Source organism: Cyanistes caeruleus, chromosome 3 (genome assembly GCF_971803275.1).
Source record: "Cyanistes caeruleus chromosome 3, bCyaCae1.hap1.1, whole genome shotgun sequence".
Lineage (NCBI taxonomy): Eukaryota > Metazoa > Chordata > Aves > Passeriformes > Paridae > Cyanistes > Cyanistes caeruleus.
In genome coordinates this window covers 65,987,196-66,007,798 of record NC_141703.1, presented here as the reverse complement: position 1 = coordinate 66,007,798, position 20,603 = coordinate 65,987,196, and the positions used below count along the sequence as shown (strand labels likewise).

The 20,603-nt window shown below is 41.9% G+C and overlaps 2 protein-coding genes across 20 annotated transcripts in view; one reads left to right on the top strand and one right to left on the bottom strand.

Annotated features, from left to right (window-relative positions):
• The window catches only part of NBEA (neurobeachin), a 460,255-nt gene that overhangs the window by 306,625 nt on the left and 133,027 nt on the right, over nt 1–20,603 (top strand). For all 19 annotated transcript variants that reach the window (XM_086881592.1, XM_086881590.1, XM_086881589.1 and 16 more), the window contains one exon: nt 2,027–2,163. In XM_086881592.1, the coding sequence (XP_086737718.1) occupies nt 2,027–2,163 (137 nt within the window). The remainder of the gene's footprint in view (nt 1–2,026; nt 2,164–20,603) is intronic.
• MAB21L1 (mab-21 like 1) lies at nt 4,024–6,507 on the bottom strand. Its single transcript, XM_023948188.2, has one exon. It carries the CDS (start codon nt 5,978–5,980, stop codon nt 4,901–4,903), a length of 1,080 nt encoding a protein of 359 aa, XP_023803956.1. The 5' UTR covers nt 5,981–6,507; the 3' UTR covers nt 4,024–4,900.

Below are 20,603 nucleotides of genomic sequence, written 5' to 3'. Positions count from 1 at the left end.
GACAAGTGCTTCTGCAGGGCAGGGAACCGCCGGCTGCCCACACCCCCCTTCTGTAAACACAAAGAAAGAGGGCCTGGGGAATAGAAACCCAAATCCACTTGTAATCGTACAAGAGAATCGGGCGTAATTACTCGAGCAACCTAGATGAAGATTGATGAGGCTTTAAAGCGGCGTTTCGGATCGATCACCCTGCCCTTTGGAGCCTGCAGCCGGGCTTCCCCGCCTCGCCTCGGCTCCTTTCCCACCGCCAAGGGAGGGACAGAACATGGAGGCGAGACCGGGAGAGCAGCAAGGCAAGCCCAGCGCATGTGATTCCGATCAGCTGACTGGGGTCAAGAGGCTACCTCGGTTTATTAGGAGATGGAAAACAATAAAATGAAAGAAAATAGAGTTTGTATCAATATTATCCCGTCCGCCACGCTGGGCTGCTGAAAGCTGTCAATGAAACTGTGCATTTTAGCTTCCCCCTGTACGCACGGCAATCCCTGCCTTCCTCTTTATTTATTTTGCAACGTAAATGACAAAATATTGTGCAATAATAGGGCTCAAATTGGGTGTTACGGCAAAGTAAAGCATTAACAACATGACAGCTAGGTGAGCCGAGACAGGAGCAATTTGGGCTAAGTGAGTAAAAATTTGCAGTGCTGCTTACAAGAGCTGGTGGGGAGTGTGCGGGCAGGGCAGTGCTGCGGGAGGAGGAGAGGGCTCACCCGAGGCTTCGGCCCCGGTGCGAGCCGCAGCCCCGGGCTCGGCCCGGCCGCGCCAGCGCCCGCACGGCGCTGCCGGAGGGGCGAGCAGCCGGGGAAGGCAGGGGAAGGCTCACGTCTCTCTGCCCTCTGAACAAGAATCCCCTTAGTGCAAGGGAGGTATTTTAGCTGCGTAAAACCGAATCCTGTTTAGTACCTCCTGAGATGGTCCTAAAAGGTGAATCAGTCAGGTGTTGTAGCCAGCTTCTCAATGCTTCTCAATACTTCTCAATAGCGGAGCTTTATTATTTATGTGTCAGACGCATGTTTGTACATGCATGTGTGTCTGTCTATGTATGTGTATATAAATTATCCCACAGGCTTTCGCGGTTAAATCTAGAAGGGTATTTTATATATATTTTCTTCGAAGCAAGTAAGCTGCCTAAACACGGCCGCTGTCAGCTTTAACAGAAGATTGCATTGATATTGAAGATAAGATAGTGAAAAAGCGATCCTCTTGTCTTTTGGATTAAAGAAGGGTTGTTTTTGGTTTTGTTTTCCTGAATTAAAATCTAACAATTTGGGTGGAGAAGGCTGCCTTTTACAATGGGTCTTCCCCATCCCATCTTTTCAATGCCCGTGAAAGCATCTCGTCAGGGAATATATTTGAGCGAAGTACTACAGTAATTTCAAAAGGATAAGCGGCAGCGAGTTGAAACAAAAAATATCTTGCCGTAAATGGATTTAACTGTAACGATGCCTTTGTGTGTGGGGTGTATTGAAATAGGTGAGGAAAAAAAGAAAAAAGAAAAAAGAAACCGAACAACTAAACAAACACCCCCGGCATTTAGCGTTGCTTGTCCGAGTTGAGGTTGAATCCAGAGTTTAAAATAATGCCCCCAGGCCCCGCAGGGTCACTGTGGCGGGCAGGGGCTGCGGGCTGCCCTGCCCTGCGCCCCCGGCCCGGCCCGGCCGCCGCGGGGACCCTGCGCTGCCACATCCAAGCGGTGTGGAACGGGCTGCCGCTATCGCACATAAACAGTGATAGTGTTAACGAGGAGCAAAAGGGCATGAAAAGAGAGGGGACCTTCTTCTGAGAGGCAGCTATTTTTCACCCTAACCCCTCTGTGATTTATCTCGCAACCCCGGAGCTCACGAACTCTCTTGTGCCCCGGCCGCGGAGTTCAAAGCGCTGGCCGCGGGCAGGAGGGAATGAACACGGCGTTTACAAACTGGGTTTACGAGGGGGCTCGCCGGGCTCTGGCTCGGCGGAGGGAAGGGCCACCGGGGATGGGCCGGCCGGGCGCCTCCAACCTGACGCCGCTGCCCTTGCCTTGCAGGCCCCGTGGTCCTCAGCACGCCGGCACAGCTCATCGCCCCCGTGGTGGTGGCCAAGGGGACGCTCTCCATCACCACCACAGAGATCTACTTCGAGGTGGATGAGGATGACTCGGCCTTCAAGAAGATCGACCCCAAGGTGAGTGCGGCGGGCGCGGTCCCGGTCCCGGTTCCCGGTCCCGACACACGTGAGCCGGGGCCGCACCCTCATTCCAAACTCCGCTCCTGTCTGCCGCCTTTCGCTGCATTAAAAAAAAAAAAAAAAAAAAAAAAAAAAAAAAAAAAAAAAAAAAGCGCAACGTATTAATGATGTTAAATCCTCTATTACGGCAGCGTGCGCGTTTTCCAGCAGCCTTTCGCGCGGTGCCTTTGTATGGACGTGGTCAGATTTAGTAGTTAAGCCAATTGCGCTGAAATCCCCGGAGGGAGCAGCCGTCCTAGCCCGCAGCCTCCCCGAGACACAGCGGAGGCTTTTACGCCTTCCGAGGTTATCGGAGAATCCCGTTATTTCAAACACGTTCGTTCCCACGTAAGAAAATACGGCGCATTTTGTAAACACTTTGTAACTGCTGAAATGAAACTTAATGTTTGTTTTCTGGGGGGAAAAACAAAATGGGGGAGGGGGGGGTGTGGAATAGACATGTACCGAAGACTTGGTTCCTGGGAAAGCTCTGTTGTTTTTTTTGGGTTTTTTTTTTTTCTGAAGTCATTTACTACTACCAATTCCCCAGCGCCGCCCCCCTTCCCCCTCCCTTCGGTGAAAACCTCCAGGCCAGGCGCAGCAGAGCAGGGCTGCGTGACTCGAGCGGAAACCTTTGCGTGGCTTTCTCCCCGCGGGGACGGCGCGGGGGACGCCACGCGGGGGAGGAGGGGGCAGGCGCAAGGGATGTGTCTCACAGGGCGCTCCTCTCGTCTGCGTCGCTTTTTCTATTCTTATCTCCCTTGCTTTATTTCTTTGCTATTGCTCTGGAAAATGTTGGAAGAGAGGAAATAGAGGAGGTACTTTTACAAAGACCTTGAGCTTTGGGTTTTTTTTTAATGCAAAAATACTATAAATAATTTCCAAGAAAACTCCTTGTCTGAATACGATTGCAGTGAAGTGATTTCTCTCTGGCGAAAAATTTGTCAAACTCGGAACTCTTTTTCGCAGTGCTGGGGTAAAAAGTTTCTCTTCGAATGTCTGGGTATAAATAACAGTTTCTCTAAAGTGCACCCGCTGGAAATAGTTGCTAGTGGGTGTCACACAGGCGATCGGCCTCTTTCAGCACTTGTTGACTATTAGGACCCTAATCAAAATCCGAGTTGTTAATTCGCGTTTTGATTTAAAAGCCATTTTAAAGAAATGCATCCTGACAGGGACCAAGGCAGTGCGGTACACACAGGCGGCTTTGGATTGCGTGCAGTTTTGTAAGCACGCACATTATTCCCTATGAATCTCTGAAAGCTCAGGGGCTTGATTTCTGGGAGTGCGACTGGCAGCCTTTTCACATTCGGAACGGATTTGTAGGTCAGAAGTAATATTGTTGTTCACTTTATTGGTGCTGGCTCTCACCTATAAATTTTATTTTCTCCTTTATTAGTACCTGCACCAAATTGCTGGTTTTATCAGGATCACTGCTTACTCAAAACACTGCTTTACAGATACGTTGTGTTTCCTCAGCTTTGTTCAAAAGCCAGCAGAAACACAACAGCACCGTATAATAAACCCCTCAAAACAGACTTCTTTCCTGACGGCTGAAAAAGTGTAACTGTATTAATAAGTACGCTGGTGTCTGACAGTTGCTGATGGTGATCTGGAGCTAAATTCCAATATGTTTGTACAACCACTATTTCCCTATTCTACAAAACTATTCAAAACGCAAAGTCAGGAGTCTGCCCTTAAGTTTTCTGCTGTACAGGATTTAAACAACTATCCACAGAAAGGCAAAATCCACAAAACATAGCTGTCCCTGGTTTTTCAAGTGGAAAACCTGATCCAATATTGAAACGCTTACCCATATGCATTTTACTTCATTTATTAGCTTGTAATTAAATAAATCAGCAACAGAAATTAAAATCTAAATCACAAAAAGTAATTATCCAGTGTATTTCAAGTGCATTTTCAAATATATAATTCCAATATTCAAGCGTTATTATATAAGCAGAATCCAAATTTCTTTTGAATATATTTAAATAACATTTCAAGTATATTTATGGAATGTTAGAAATAGAACAAGCAATATATATGAAACGAAAAATGTAAACTTGTTAAGTTCAGACACTTCAAAAGACAATTAACAAAAGTACCGTGATAAAATCTACCTTTTTAAATGGTATCTTCTTTTTAGCAGAAAATGTCCTTGAAGTATCCAAAATGGCAATTTAACTTCTGTTCACCAAATCACAAAACACCAACATCCACAATTTCAAAGACAATGTGATATCACAATATTTGATACAAATTAAAAGGTACATTAGGGTTTGTTCAGGTGGCATATCCAAATAGCTTTTACTCACAGAAGGTTTACATAAAAATACCGGGTTTTGTTATAATCCATTGGTACCGTTTTTAGGCAGAATGGTCACAATCAAATTACGGCCAATTTTCCTTTCCAGGTAGCACACTTTCCTTTCTTTATTTCTTTTGTTTTGGTTTGGTTTGGTTTTTTTCCTTTTTGTTTTTTTTCCCCACGGGGAACTGCAAAACTGTGACGAAGAGGAACGATGCTTGCTGTTCTCGTTTGCTTTTCTTTGTGAAGAGCCTAAGCTATATTCCTTTTTAAAAGAGAATATTACTTGCATTGTCAAGTGGAAATATATGACTTTTCAAACAGGCATCTTAAACTTCATCGGGAAATTAGCGGATTTATCGGTCAGCCCGGTTTTATAGTTAGCCTCTAAAGTTTCTCCAAACTTTTCGGGTTGGTAAGTATTTCCCTAGCCAGTCGCCACGTTTGTTTGGCCGCGTTTTCCAGGGCCGAGTGAGGTTTGCCCTGAAAGAGGTCTAAGTTGGGCAAGAAGTAGTGCGGGCACCTCCTGCACTGGAGGCAGGAGATGAGCTGCAGTAAAATCCCGTTGAGCCGGTCCCCCAGGCACGACTCGTCCCAGTCCGATTCGCGGGGATGCTTTTCGCATTCGTAGGAAACCAGAGTCTTCATGTGATAATTATTCAGGGGCTGGCCCGGCAGCTCCAGGTGACGGTCCCGTAAGGTTTTGAGGATGGAGAGGCATTTCTTCCTGCAGCCGCCCATCTGCAGTCTGTTCTCAGCTTCCGCGAACTGCAGCACCCAGGCATCGCTCTCGGCCGAGCTCTGCTTGCCGGCCAGAGAGTGGCACTCCTTGGACAAGAGGTTGAAGCCTTCCGCCTTGACCTCCGCCACCCGGTTGGGTCCCGGCCAGGGGATGTGGGGAAGCGGCCAGTGTGCAGCACTCCGCGGCCAGATCCCCGTGCACTTGAAGGCGGGAGTGATCTGCACGACGTACCGATCCCTGATCCTCAGCTTCACTTCGCTGGTGTCCGCCACCATCTTTACCACGTCTCTGTAACTGCACTTATCCACGGCTTGAGCCACCAGAGTCTGGAATCTGGAGCGGATTTTGCGAGCGGAGAGGTAGCCAGACGCCGTGATGAACTCCACCCAGAGGGACATGCTCCTCTTGCGGCCGTCGCTTAACTTTAACACAGCGCAGCCCGGCAAGGAGCCGTCGTCCACGAAGTTGAAAACCCCCATTTGGTTAAGATACAGCACGACTTCAAACTCCGTGGGGGAGATGACTTCCAACCCCTCGTAGCGATTGTCCATCTCGTTCAAGGAACTGATGAAGCGAGGCTCCTGCACCTCCACCTCCTTCAGCACGTCCGACACCACTTTGCAGACTTCTCGGATCGTTTTGGCGATCGCAGCTTTCCTGGCTTGGCATTTCTCATTGTAGTATTTATTCAAATGATACACCAGCTTGGCCTGGGCCGCGATCATGTTGGGGCAGAGATCCGGATTGTATACCGGAGTCTCGCAATAGGCTGTGGGATCCAATGCGGCTGCTAAGGCTGGAGCCAACTTCAGAGGAGAAACAGGCTGCCGCACTCTGAAATGTAACAAATGTTTTTCAAAATGCGCCGGGGCTGCTGCTCCTCAGATGCTCTCTTCCTGCTTTTTTAGATCAGCCGTCTTGAAGTGTGTGTGGCGGGGGGGTGGGGGAGGGGGGGGAAGGGAGGGGGGAGCAGGCGGGGGACTGGAGGGGGCGATATTTTTCCTTCCCCTTTTTTTAAAGGGTCCGTGAGTGAGAGGAAAGCATCGAGAGCAGCACCTTTCCCAGCAGCAAGAAAAAACAAAAGTTGCACTGAGACACAGCGAGGGTTCCAGTAGTCAAAATAATAAAACCTCTTCGTATTTATTTATGTTTTCCCGTAGTAATCACCGTGTGTATGCAGGGCGGTTAATCAGATGGTGGAAAAAAGTGCCGTGTGTGTATGTCAGAAGAAGCTGGCTGTTGGTTTGTATAAGAGCCCAGATGCACTCGTGTGGAAATTATAAAGGCAGGGCCAGGCAGGCGGGCGGCCAATCGCCACTGGGCTCGTCACTGCAGCCTCTTTCAGCTCAAACCCGGCTAATTAATCCCTCTCTAGGAGATAGATACGTATACACAGCCACACGCACACAACACACACGCAGGCACATGCAGAAAGGTAGAAGGTTACTGGCTGAAAAGCCGCCCCGGTCCTCTGTACACTCGGAAATCAAGAGAAATCGCTCTCCTTTGGGTGTAACTTGAAGGGTATTGACGTTCCGAGAGGACTTGGCGAAACTGTGCCGCTCTGTACTGAATCCCTGCGTGCCTCCTCACGGCCGGGACGTGAATGCAGGTGTATTAATGGGCATCCATCAACTAGGGAGTGCAGACCGGGCTCGCTCGGGCAGGAGCACTGGCGTAAACTCATTAACCCCCACTCGGCGACACATCACGCTGTCCTTTCCCTCCTGATAGTTGTCTGTAACTGCAAGCGAGAAGTAGGTTTGGATTATTTTTTTTTTTTTTTTTCCCCTCTCGTGAACCGGCCACTGAACAAGGCAGCGGATTCACGGCGAATTTAGTGTTCTTTGGAATAAAATATCGCTCAGAAGTCCACGATTTGTATTGTTTTAAAGGATCTTCTGATGGGTTCTAATCGATTTTGAGGTTTAATGCATTTTGGCATTGTCTCTGCCTTGCTTTTTGTATTTGTACCTTATGAAGGGAGAATCAATCGCTAAATATATCTGTCAGGTCTTTTTCACGTTCCTTCCAAAAATCAAGTAGCAGAAACAGACGGTAAATCTCCTTTGCCAATTCTTACCGTCGTTTTTGTATTCTGTATTGCGTTCTGATCTGTTGTGAGGAGTGGATGTTCGGCTGCTTTTCGAGAGGCACTATAAGTACCTATTAATTTCAAACCTGGAGGATTTATCGTACAGCGAGCTGTGCTAGCAAGCTGCGCTTAGTAAATGTGCACACGGGAGGCACGCTAGCGACTGCAAACATGCTGGCTTGCTTGTCTGACAGTTTGGGGTTTCGCCTGTGTGATGTGTAATTAGCAAATTCCGCCTTCGGTACTTTAAGTGTTGGTAATCGAGACCTTTATTTGCAAATAAGCTGGAGCGGAAAGCTCTTCGGCTTCACAGCATTTACTGAGCTTCACTTGAAGAGTGCCCTAAATTTTATATATTTATGAAAAAAAAACCAAACAATGAAAGAAACAAACCATCAAAGCTTTTTATCGGTTGGACTCTTTAGACTACTGACCGATTACCTTTTCCTAAAGTAACTGTCACAGGCACATCAGTCGCTGAGGAGAAGTCATACCACAAAGAACATTTCACGGCATTTATTCAGCGTACGAGTGCGACCAACTTTATTGCACATAGCGGAGAATTTGTGACCGTGCTCTTGGCTCCCTCGGTCTAGCGGTTTATGTGGGTGTTCCCGTGCCGCTCCCGAGGAGGAAGCCTACCGCAATCCTTTCCTGCCCTTGAGTTGAGCAGGGCTGGGGCTGTCGCTGAAAAACTGCAGGTGACAGGTCGTCCCGAAGCAGCTTACCTCTTCTCGGCCGCAGCCCTTGGCCGCCGGGAGAAGGGCGACCGCTTTCTGGCTGTTTGGGGCGGAGGGGAGGCAGTTTCCTCCCGGGCTCTCTCCCTCCTCCGCTCAGTTTCCCGGCCGGGCGCCGGGCGGGACACGCGTGCCTCCCCCCGGCCGCGGTGGCTCCGGCAGCGGCACAGAGCGCCCGGTCCCGCTGCCTCCCGAGCCGCCGCCGAGGAGCTCTGCCGCCATCCCCGGGGCTGCCTGGAGGAGTTATCGTACAGCCTCCCTGCCTCTCTCCTGCCCCGCGGGGCGGTGGCGTGCGCGGCCGCGGCGCTGCGGGCTCGGGGGCCGGCTGCCCCAGCCTTCCCGGAGCTTCCTCCAGGAGCTCGGGCTGGCTCCGAGGGGACAGGCGGCCGCCTCCCCGCCGCTCCTACCGGCGGCTGCGCGGGCAACCTGCTCGGCGACGGGGGCGAAGGTCGGCCCTCTTCCCCCTTCCGCGGGGGCCGGAGCACTCACAGCCCGCTCGGCGGCACCGCCGTCGGCCCCGGCGGCGGGCGGGGAGGGGGAGGCACCTCTCCGGCCCGGCACATCCCGCCTCACTGCCCCAGGATGGGGCCCGGCACGACGGAGCCCGCCCCTCGGGCCCGGGGGCGATGGCGGTCGCGCCGTGCCCTCAGAGCCGGGGCGGCGTTGGCCGCAGCAGGGCTCGGCTGGGCTGTGCACAGGAAGGAAAAGCGATCAAGTTGGGACCAGCTCCGGCAGGCGGGTCCCGGGGACCGACTGGTGCGGGGGAAGGCCCGCGGCAGCCCCAGCCCGGCCCCGGTTCCCGCCCCGGGCGGCGGCCGCTGGTCCCGGAGCCGTCCGGCTCCAAAGGAGCGGTGCTGCGGTGTCGGGGGCGGCTTCTTTGGGATGGAAATGTCAAAGATCCCCTTTCTCGCAGGGTCACAGACCAGCGCCGGGTAAAACCGAAAGTTACAGCGGGCGGACAAAAGGTTGTCCCTTCCTCCCTTTCCGCCGAGGGAACAGCCCTTTCCTGCGGTGGGGGCACCCCTCAACTTCCCAGAGATGCAGGAGCCTCAGAGCTGCACGTTAGCCATGGGGATGTTCCGGGTCTTGCTTATTTTTGCCCCCTGGGTTTTAGCTTGGCAATTCCAGCTGCCAAAGGCAAAATGGAAAGGTCGTACCTTTAAGCTGTCAGAAGTCGTAACATTCATATCGTGGCAAAATTAATTTAAACAAAAATTACGTCTTAGATACTAAATCAGCGTTTTCTATGTGTAGTGCTAAGATTAAGCTATGATATTAAGTAACGCAAGTTACATGTATTTATTGTATCTCGGTGGGTATGAGAAATACTAGATTTAGGCTTGACTGGGTGGTGTTTAACACTGAAGGTCGCTATTAACTCTGCTCCATCATTTCGTTTCACACACCAAACACTTCATAGTTTAAAAATTTGTATATTTAGGCATTATGGACACCACTGAAATGTGGCTGTTGAAGTGACCCAATCGTTTAACATGACAAGAAATCAGTTTGGTTTAGATGTCAAAAATTATTATCTATGTGAATATATATTGTATGAAAGTATAGATATTTTTCAAAGCTTCTGACCACTTACTGCAGTTAATTTTTCTCTGTAGTTATTAATGCATCCTTGGTAAACTGCAAAAGGAGCACTTTTTCAGCAATGAATTTTATTTCTGCTGGGTTTTTTGAGTATTAAGTTGTTTTGGAAAATCGGGATTAAAGTCACCTCATTAAAATGATGATTGATCATTTGTCATGATAATGGTACCATATGATATTGGTGACTTTTACCAAATTGCCGTTTTCCAGATATTTCCCCTAATTAGGGGGTACTATAACAGTATTTGTTGAGCTCTGCTTGTTATTTCAAATCTTTCAAACACTGTCTTGTCATGTAGTGCTCATGTTAGCCAAAAAGCCAAATGGTGTTGAAAATCTTTGTATTCGCCCACATCCCCAAATTGCAATTTGGAAAAAAAAAAAAAAAAAGTTGCCATACATATAAATTTAACCAATATTTTTTTTTTTTTTTTCATGTGGTGAAAAGTGTGAGTTAAAATGCACATGAAGATGCATATCTACACAAAGGGCTTGCATGGATATCACTTTATATTTCTTATTATATAGCGGTACTCCACACACAACTGCTCATGAATTTTAAAGTTTTATTTTTTAATATCTGCCAATTGCACTAGGGAGGTAGGAAGCAAAAAAAAAATGAAGCAGAGTTGATTAAATTATTTATCCCTACTGCTGAAGTGAGTTTGAAGGCTCATTGAATGTATCTGATTTCTTGGCTCCTCTTTCTCCCCTTCCCCCCTCAATTCTTCCTGGTTATTTCATCCATATCATCCTGCCAGCAACAATAAATTCACTTTTTTTTTTTTCAAGTAAGAAAACTAAAGACAGATATTTGTGCTGGGTTTGCTATATGTGTCACATTTTATAAAATAGGCAGCATCTTTTTTTTTTTTTTTGTGATAGAAGTTGACAGTACCTTCAATTTCCTGTATTCTTATTTTATAGTTTACTTTTTGCCTCTACTTTCAAATTTAGTAACAAATGAAAAGTTTAAATATAAGTTGTTATAATGTTTGCAAAATTGCAACTTTAATAAATTTATACACTTCATTACTAAGACTTGTGGGTATCAAGCTCTGCATATTTTGGTATACAAGCATTTTTCCTCTGTTGTGAACAACAGAGGAAGTGTTGCAGGTTTTCTGCAAATTTTTAAATTGTTTTTTAAGAAATTATGAAATAGTGCCTTTTACACTACACAATTAACATTCATTATTGTTAAACTTTACTTGTGTGTATTTGCTTCCTATTAAAAATTAAAGAAAAACATGAAGAGAGTTTGCATTACTGTTGGACTTGGTCATGCTAGGTCTTACAAATGAACTGTTAATGCTTTAAATTCCTCTAATCTGAAATCTCTTAAAGGAAAAAAACCAGTAATTGATTTGTTTTCTCTAAAATGTTATGTCTCAAAAGTAAACACGGAGCTTGCACAACTGTGATTTTGGCTAGAATTGCAGAAACATGTAAGTAGGAAAAAAATACATTGAATTATTCATTTGGTTCACTTATCCATCATCTTCTCCAAATCCAGACATTCCTTATAGTACAGCATTTTATTTAATTAGTCGAACATTGAGTTGTTGGTTTTTTTTTTTAAAGATCTCTATCCTGGAGAATGTTCTTTTTTTGCTGAACTGCTAGAGGAGTGTGGAATCAGTGGGGATTAGCGCCTTTTAATCTACTACATTTGTAGTGGGTCATCCAGCACTGCAGAACTCTCATTACTCTCTATTGCTGTATATGATTAAGTGACTGAAAATATTGAACGTTGCCCTTGAAAATAAAGCTGTATATGTTGGATGAGCAGCTTCTGAAGACTTCATGTCTAAACTAATCTTTCCCCTCTGTAACTTTAGCCTTGAAATACAAGAGAGGACTCGGATGTTAGAAAATTGAACTTGAAATTGAAGTATGGGAGCATTTAAAATGCTCCATTATATAAATTATGGTATCACACAATATGCTGTGTCTTAGGAGTAACTCAGCATCTTATTAGCCCAGTCAAAATGGGAGGATGTTATGTCTTGAACATACTTATTTTTGTGGCTGGTGCTTTTCTATAAGCTGATTTCATACTGACTAGCAAACTAAACTACATCGTCTCATCGATAGCTGCTGAAGATACTGAAATTAGCAGAAGACATTGCTTAACACCTTTGAACACTGGCCAATAGGAAGTTACAAGTAAGCACCAGTTTCTGTATACATTTGGTCATATTACGTGCTTATTGCTAATTTTCATGCTGTCAATACTTTGAGCATCTTATGTCCCTCCAACTCAAAATGAAACTTTTTCCTCTCTCTTTACCATTACATGCGTATGGTAAATTACCTGTGTAACTGATTTCATCTTGATTTAGCTATGAAAGGACATACCTAACATATTTCAATGCAGACTTATTGAAGTTTTAATGTAGTGTATAGCTCTCCAATATTTTCTTTCCAAATAACGGTGAAGGGAGGAGTTGAGTGAGTTGGTCGTAAGTGATTAATACATTTCGTTGAACCTTATGAAGGCCCTGATCCTGCAAATAACTGTCTGCACTTCAGTGTGAGCCTAAAAGCACCCATGATATCATGGGCAGGATCAGGGCCAAAACACTTGGAGGTTAACATTTGAAGAGGATGAGGTACAGTGAGCCTCTAAAATGTCTAATGTATCAAATGCACGCATTGGTGAGGAAATATATTTTTGGCTCAAATATCTACACTTCTGTCGAGCAGAACTTCCCTGTTAATTTCATTGTGCTTTAGCCATAGTGTTAAGATAGCTTCTTGAGAAGGGACACTGCTGTTTTGTCCATATTTTCACAACATGCTCTCACAAAAATGCCCCCCCAATATACTCTAAAACCCTTCTGAGGAGGGTGAGGTAATTCAGAGAAACAAATGAAAGATTATGCTTTCAGAATCTCCATTAAGACTGTATTTTTTTCAGCTACTTTCACATATTCAGGACTATTTCTAAACTTCCTAAAGCTACAGAGTCTTTCAGTAGTCTTAAATATAAGCAACCTACTCGCTAAGAATACTTATTCTTCCTAAAAATATCCTAACTATAACTTTAATAGAAACATGTCAACCAACTTATTATTTAAGGAAGAAGAGGTGATATCTTCTCAGGAAAAACAAGATACTTGGATCTTTTGGCCTTTAAAGTATTTTCCCACCACCAGTCTGAACTTCTACTTTTTTTTTCTGGTGGAACATTGTCATTATAGAACACAATATTTTATCTAGGGGAAATTTGAGCCCTCTATTAAGAGCACTTGAATTCAGAAATTTAATCTACATCACCTACTGTCCTTCCTACTTTTCCCTGCCGGTTTTTAGGGCAGCTCTAGGACAGAATATAAAGAAGCGGATCCTTTGTGGCATAGTGCTGGTGTGCCTGAAATGAGAAAGGTTATAGAAATATCATATGGTCTTGTAATTTCATAAATATCCAATCAAATTGTTGAAAGAGAAATACTAGCTTATGGAAATATGTTTACTTTTTATTATTTTATTTTATTTACTTTATTTTAAAGGAATATTGCTATAAATTTTTTAATAGTTGAAATAGATTTTGCCTTTTAGACAGTTATCATTTATAATATATTAGTGCTATTGAAAAGAAGATAAAAATTTACAATGTATCTGTTAGGGTAGTGACAGTATTGTCTCTTTAGATTCCGTGGTTTTAGATGAGGCAAAGGAGATATCTTTATGACTTCACAGTTATAAATCTTACTTATTTACTGTTTTAGTTTATGCAAAATAATTATTTTATAAAATTAAAGAAAATTTTCAGGGCAGAAATGGTGAGGTTTTACCTTTTCTTTTAAGGTCAATACTGATTTTAGTGGAGTTACACAGTGTGTACAGGCCTACAAAGACAGAAGTTATTGTGATCAACATGGTTCTATCTTATTTTCAGTAAATATTTTACCATTTCTATTTCAAATTATTTCCAGGAATTAACTGGCTCATTTTTTTTTAAAGAACCCTATCAAAAGGAACAATTAATAAGTGCAGAATTCTTACTAGCCCTCTGAAGCACTGGCAAGTACATGGCATATGCTGGACTGTGCCATGCTTGCCATTTTCACCTATGCTTCAAGACATTGCTTCTTTAAATAGGTAAAAAATGACAGCAAGTATGTTGGACAACAGTTTTCTCATTATATTCTGTTAGTACGTTCATTACGTATTATTAGTCCTTAATTGTAAAAATGAAATAATATAACCATTTATCTTGGCAAGTCCATTATTTATAATCTGTACATTAGAAAACTGCATGGATCTACATGGATGTTTTCTTCTGTGTGTATATTCAGATTTTTGACATAGGGGAGGAGAAGGAAACTTTTTAGACTAAACCTATGGCTAACCTAATCAACCCTTTGTAGGCAAAATGTATCTCAGCATGGTAAAAAAAGTCCTCTCTATCCCCACCCCCCAAAATTCAGTTCTTCATTTGTTTTGTTCACCACGCTGCATTAACACAGTTTTCCCTTGTGTGCATCTGCCAGTGTACAATTTAGCCACGGGCATCTGTAGACCTTGTGGTGATCAGTATTGCAGGCAAAAGCCATATGTGTTTAAATAAAAAAAAAAATCTCTTTATTTCATTTGCTGTTTTAACTGGATGGATAACTTCTGTGCCTCAAGACAGAGGAAGAGAAAATACAGAAATAATTAATTGCCTCTATTCTTGAGGCAGTTTCATTTTCCCTCTCCAATATGGAATGCTTGTCAGCTTCCCTGATAAATGACTGCATGTATTTGCATAGATTTTACATTAACACAAAAATTAGTTTTATTTGTGAAAAACTATTTTACATAATAATGCAAAATCTAGCAGTATGGGCTATGTTTCCAAACTTGAGAGACTGTGGAGAAATGAGGGGTTTTTCGTGTTTGCTTTTTTAAGTTTTATTTGGTTTATGTTAGTTGGTTGTTTTGGTGGGGTTTTTTTGTTTGTTTGTTTGTTTAATGTCAAGGTATATTATTTTTAGTTTTGCATTTTGTTTTTGTAAAAGCAACCAAGTCAGGATCTCTTAATGTTTGTAAACCATTTTTTCAGTCTTTCATAGATGGAATTATTGATGGTGATATGAAAACAACTTTTTTCATAGACTTCTAACCCATTCCATTCATTAAATACACACTTAAATATGAATACATTTGCAAAATTTCATGGAACTGTTTTGAAAAACAAATATTTCATCAAATTTAGGTATTAAATGCACTATGAGAATATACTTTAAATTTCTCAAACTGCTATTAAAATAGTGCTCCATCAGGTATTTTTTCAGAGCATTAATGTACTGCATTAGCTTGTATACCAGTGTAGGACTATTTTTTATCCCTGTATCTAATAACCTGTCTGGTTTAAGCAATTAGGCACTCCTAGCTTGGAGTGGCAGTACTATACCTCTAGTTAAAAACTGTGTTTTATTCACTATTTGTCATGTCCATAAATAAAATCTACAAATCAATCAGTCTGAAATATCTCTGAAGGAAAATATACTGCCCTAATTTTAAGCCAATTGTATTTATTTTCAAGTGACATGAATTGGATATTTGCTCACAGAATAAACCTGGTGTCTTGTTGTCTAAAGGCAGCTGCTAATTGTGTATCATCCTATTCTCCATGCTGAAAAAAACACAGATGCATTCACTGCTGTTACTTCATTCGCAGAAGAAGAAGAAGAAGAAAATATTGCTTCTTGTGAAACATGCTGTACTTGATGGCAACTTAAGGCAAAAGAGTGCCTTTGCCACTTCTTAAATCTGGGACACCCTAGGTGCCAGCTGTCACTGCTCAGCTAATGATGACAAATGCCCCTCTCTATGCAGATTGCAGAGCTTGCAGGCTGCTATGAAAGGCAGTCAGATTACCTTTCTTCAGATAGTAACTTAACCTTTTAAACTCAAGTGTCAGAATGAAATTATTAGCTGGGATAGTTTCAATATCTGTTTCTTTAAAAAGGGGGGGAAAATGGAAAGAAAAGAAGGCAATGACTTCAAATAATATGGTAGAACTTGTATTCGCAAATCGTTTTTGCTTCTCTAATCTTTTAAAAATAGGAAATTGCTGCCACTGTGCCTGTGAGCACTCTATGGAGTTTGCTGTCATTGAATGCATGAATGCTGAAGCTGACCTCTTGGTTGCACTACACAGAAATGGGGCCAAGTGGGACAAATTCTGTCCTTGCTTACATCCACACAGTGCTACTGATGCACAGATCTGACAGATCACAGGTTAATGGATGCTATTTGTAATAGCCCTTAATTGATCTTAGGTATTCTGGATATACTCAGCTCTCTCTGTGGCAGTTCATGTTACCACTCCTAAGTCTATGCACTTCAGCTGGATTCCACTCTGTCAAAATAACCGAGTATCTATTCTGTGGGTAACAGTGGTTTCACAAAACCCAGTGTCATGTGATTAATACTGCTAATTTAAATATATTCTACAGTCAGAGGTTTGGAGTTCCTTCCTGGGTTGTTTTAAAAGTAGCTAACAGATGTGGAGATGTTACATAGCTCTTTAACAGCACTTCAGAAACACAGTACAAGCACTGAATATGCCACCTAAAGGTGCAGGGTAATTTTTGGATGTGCACACATACATCTGTCTGCGTTTTACTGCGAGTCTATTTCCACGTGTTTATACTTGAATACTTAAAAGTTATTAGGCATAGGCACATTCATGTCAGTATGTGCACACATGCACTATCCTGCATGAGTAACAGCCAAACAATACATACTTCCATGTTTATATTAAAATGCTGACATATAAGAACATGTTTAACTAGAACATTATATTTGCCATTAAATCAGCCTGTTCAGTGAATATCACATGAAGTGCATATGAATATCAGTTTCCCTTTGTGCTAGGGAATACTTGTTTTTATTACAGTAAACAAGTATTTTCACCAGTATTTTTCAAGAGCACATCTCCTCAGCATTGGGCAATAATAGAGAATTACAGAAAAGATGGGGAAAGACTTTTAATGAGATGACCAGGAATATTATGCTATATGGATGGAAAGAAGTAAATAGTGAGGACAGGAAAAATGTCCCAGGTACGAAAAGTTATTATGATTTGCAGAAAGTATGGGAGGAAGAAAAAAATGGACAAATTTACAAAGAAAATCGAGATAAATGTTGCAATAATTGCAATGTGGTTTATTTTGTAGTAGTCATTAAAGGAAAGGTAATCTGATTCATGAACATAATACTAATTAATATTATTTCTTCCAGAAAATAATAGATCTCATTGCTGATATGGGTGTTCTCAAAGAACTTCAGTCAGCACTTATTTCTTTTGTTAATATGATGTGTGAAAGGGAGATGGTGATTAATATTATATTAGAAATGTTTCTTGTTGAAGTTTGGGGAGGAGTGTTTGTTTTTGCCTAAGTATGTTAAATTTAACATCCTGTCTTGTTTTGTTACACTGTGTTTCTTTTCTGTAAGTCATTATGTTCAAAGTATTTAAAACTATACATTTTATTATTTTTAGCAAGTGTAGCGCAGTCTGGGAAATGAAAAAGACAAAGATCTAGTGTTTCATACTCGGCTTTCTCAGCTTGTTGGTTGAATAGGCATCAAATGAAGTCCAATGCCTATACAAAAGAAATGTTCCTTGTTTGGATTTGCCCCATCTGTGTCATCTGGTGGCTTATGCAATAGGAGGTGTTATCACATGAATCCAAATGCACAAGCCAGTTGTTTTATGGACTCTTTCTGTGCTTGGAGGAGTTTATAAGTTGCCCACTCTATTGTGTGTCACTCCCAGATGACACGTGTGCATTCTGCTGAGCATATTTTGGGGGTAATTATAACTAATGAAGCCTGGTACACAGCTTGTTCACAGAGTGATTTATTCTGCTCCTGTCTGATTCCTGAGAGTTCTGTAAAATGGTTATATTGTGCCCTCCACTTTGGACATGTATGGGAGCATGTGGTATTGAGTCCATCAGAGAAAATTTGCTATTCAGTGTACCACAGACTAATTACAAAGATATTGGCTGGCTACATCTGTTTAAAAATATAGAGTCAGATTGAAATTATAAATGGGATCTGTAACTTCAGGGATATTACTTTTTTATAGCTCTTGTTTAGTCATTTACTCTTTCCAGACTTGCAGTAACCCACTTAGATGTACTGCTGTTAAATGGCTCAGAGTTTCTCTGAACCCCATAAGTTAAGGTTAGGTTCCCTTCATACCTTTTAACAAAGCAGATTTTATTATACAATCTGAGTTTTGATAGGCAGTGATATTTGTGGAATATGTGGAAAGATGGATTTAAAAGTTGGAAGAAAATGCCTTTGTAGCTTTGCAGGTTTCATCAAGCAACAACAAAAATTCATTACTGAAGCCTGGGTGTCAACCTTTATTTAACCTTAGATCTGTCATTCTCACGCTAATTTATCTTGACTTACCAGTCTCTCAGGCAAGTAAATCCACTGATATTAGTGGGATTCATCTACTATACAAGAAGGATACATACTTTTTTTTTTTTTTTTTCCAGGATTATTCTAAAAATCTTTTTTCCAAGATGCTAACATACCTCTGGTGTGCACAGAAACTTCAGGGTTTGTCACTTCTTCTACCAGGTTCTCAGCTATCCAAGGATGTGGATGTCTTTATAAGTATCTTGGCATCAGTGTTCAGAAATTATAGTCTTCAATTATATCTGTTTTCAGTTATATCAGTTTCTTCTATCTTCACTCCTAACTTTGTATCCAAATTTGAAAGAATTTTAGAATTTTGCTTTTTTTTTTTTTCCAGTACTTCCACAAAATTTTCTTTCTTCTTTCAAAAAGAAAAAAAAAAAAGGAGATGTTAAAAGTTATAATACTGCTTGTAGGAATGGGAGAAGGGATAAATACTTATTTTGGTATACATTTAATAAAAAAGCATTTTGTAAGGTGGGAAAACAACTGACTAGAAAATATAGTTCACATCCTTCTTACTGGCTGCATGATAGAAAAAATAGTGATACCGAGTATGAATTATTGTTTTAATCTGTTTTTGTGAATGCAACCTGGGTGTCTCAAGACAACATTAGCAGCATTGGGGGTGAGAAGTTCTTCTCTAGTTCTGAGGAGTGAATAGTGTGAGATAACATTCCTTAGCTATCATGTTAGGCAAGAGGATGCAGTCAGTGGCAGATTACCTGTGCCCTAACCTGTCCCAGAAGTTTATAGTATTGATAACAGTTTTCAAAATCAGTAGGATTTTGGATCACTGGGAAAGGAAACAAAATAGAATTTCCACCTAATTTTAATCTTGATAACCATGAAGGTAAAAGTGACAGAAGGCCTGATGATGGTTTCATTTTTTACTAAATTTGTGGGTTGCAGTGTTATATACCTGAGATAATAGGCATCAGAAGGTAAAAGTGCTGTTCGTATATGATGAGTGTGACTATATCTGTATATAATATGTGTGTTGGAACAACAATTTGGAAACTGGCTGGTTTGCTGAGAACAATTGAATCATAAAGTAGCAGTTATGCTCCACTTGTTTTAACTAAGCAGTATTTGGTTTTGGTCTTTATGCTTTGTTTTGTACTTCCTCCATATGCAAAAGTTCTGAGGAAAATTTTTACATGATAATTTATAGTAATATAAAGTCTGACCTGGATTTGGCTTCTCTGATGATACAATTGTGATAGGTTTTGGGATGAAGCACATAATACCTGGTTACCATATTACAAGAGGCCTTCTGAATTGTCATCACATACTTATAATTGAAATTCTCAGATAGGTTACATGTCACAGATGAAAACAAGGATTTTGCATATTTTGTAAGGCTTTTTAAGTTTTCTCTATTAAAGGACTGTGACAAAGTACAATGACTGGTATATCAGAAAAGCCATGCCTAAAAATGAGCAGTTGTTTTCCTTGGAGAAAGATTGGCACAAATTTAAAGACTAGTTAACTGGAATTACAGTTTTGTGCTATTCAAATATTGCAGTTTTTAGGTGTGATGTTGGCTGCTAAGTAATCTACTCATGTTTGGTCAGAGTGCACCTGTTCTATATAATTTTAAACATTTAATAAAATATTTAAGACTAATGGTCTAAATCAAGTACTAGCTGAAACGATGACACTAATTGCATCAGATGTAGTTGGGTCACTGAAGCTTACATGTCATTCTTTTGCACTGACCAAACTTTCAGTGCAGGAACTCATCTTAGTTGGGCTCTGGAAGAGTTTGTTTCAGAGCAGAGTGTGGCCTTCCAGAATCTGGTAATTGCAGCTGTAGTTTCATTCTTTGTGCTGTTTTGCTTTCTTCTGTAAGCAGCATTAATTTTATTTCAATTTTTCTGCTACTATATATGAATTTTTGGACAGAAATTATTATTTAAGTCACCTTGATTCTAGAAATTTCTTTATGCTGTGCCATGCTATGGCTAGTGAATACGATATGCTTATCAGGTATGGGTAGATTAAAATAGTTTTTCATATGAGTATTTAGGAAACAGTAGTAAAGTAGTACTCATTTGTAGCTGCAGTGATAACTGGCAAAAAAGTTGAGGTGCTTTTTTGGTGCTTTAAATTCTTACCTTGTTAACCTCACCACTGTTAGCAGCAGACTTTTGTTTTTCCTTGTAAGCCATTACCTTCCACTTTTCCTGGTAGTGTCCCAGATTTGTGGGACCAGGCTGCCTAGTTGGACTGTTTTCTAGAAATTCTGAAAAAGTGCTGAGGAAAGAATGTTTGCCATGTTCCATATGTGCTGATCAGTCACACAGTGGACATATTGGACTGCTTGTAATGCAAATTCTGGCCTGTTTGAGTTTACTAAATGCATAAGGAATTTGAACTGCAACCTCACACTGACCCTGTGGTACTGTATGTGTTGTTCAGACAAAATTACAGTGATTCCATTAAACCCTCAATTTTTGTATCACTTCAGTGAAG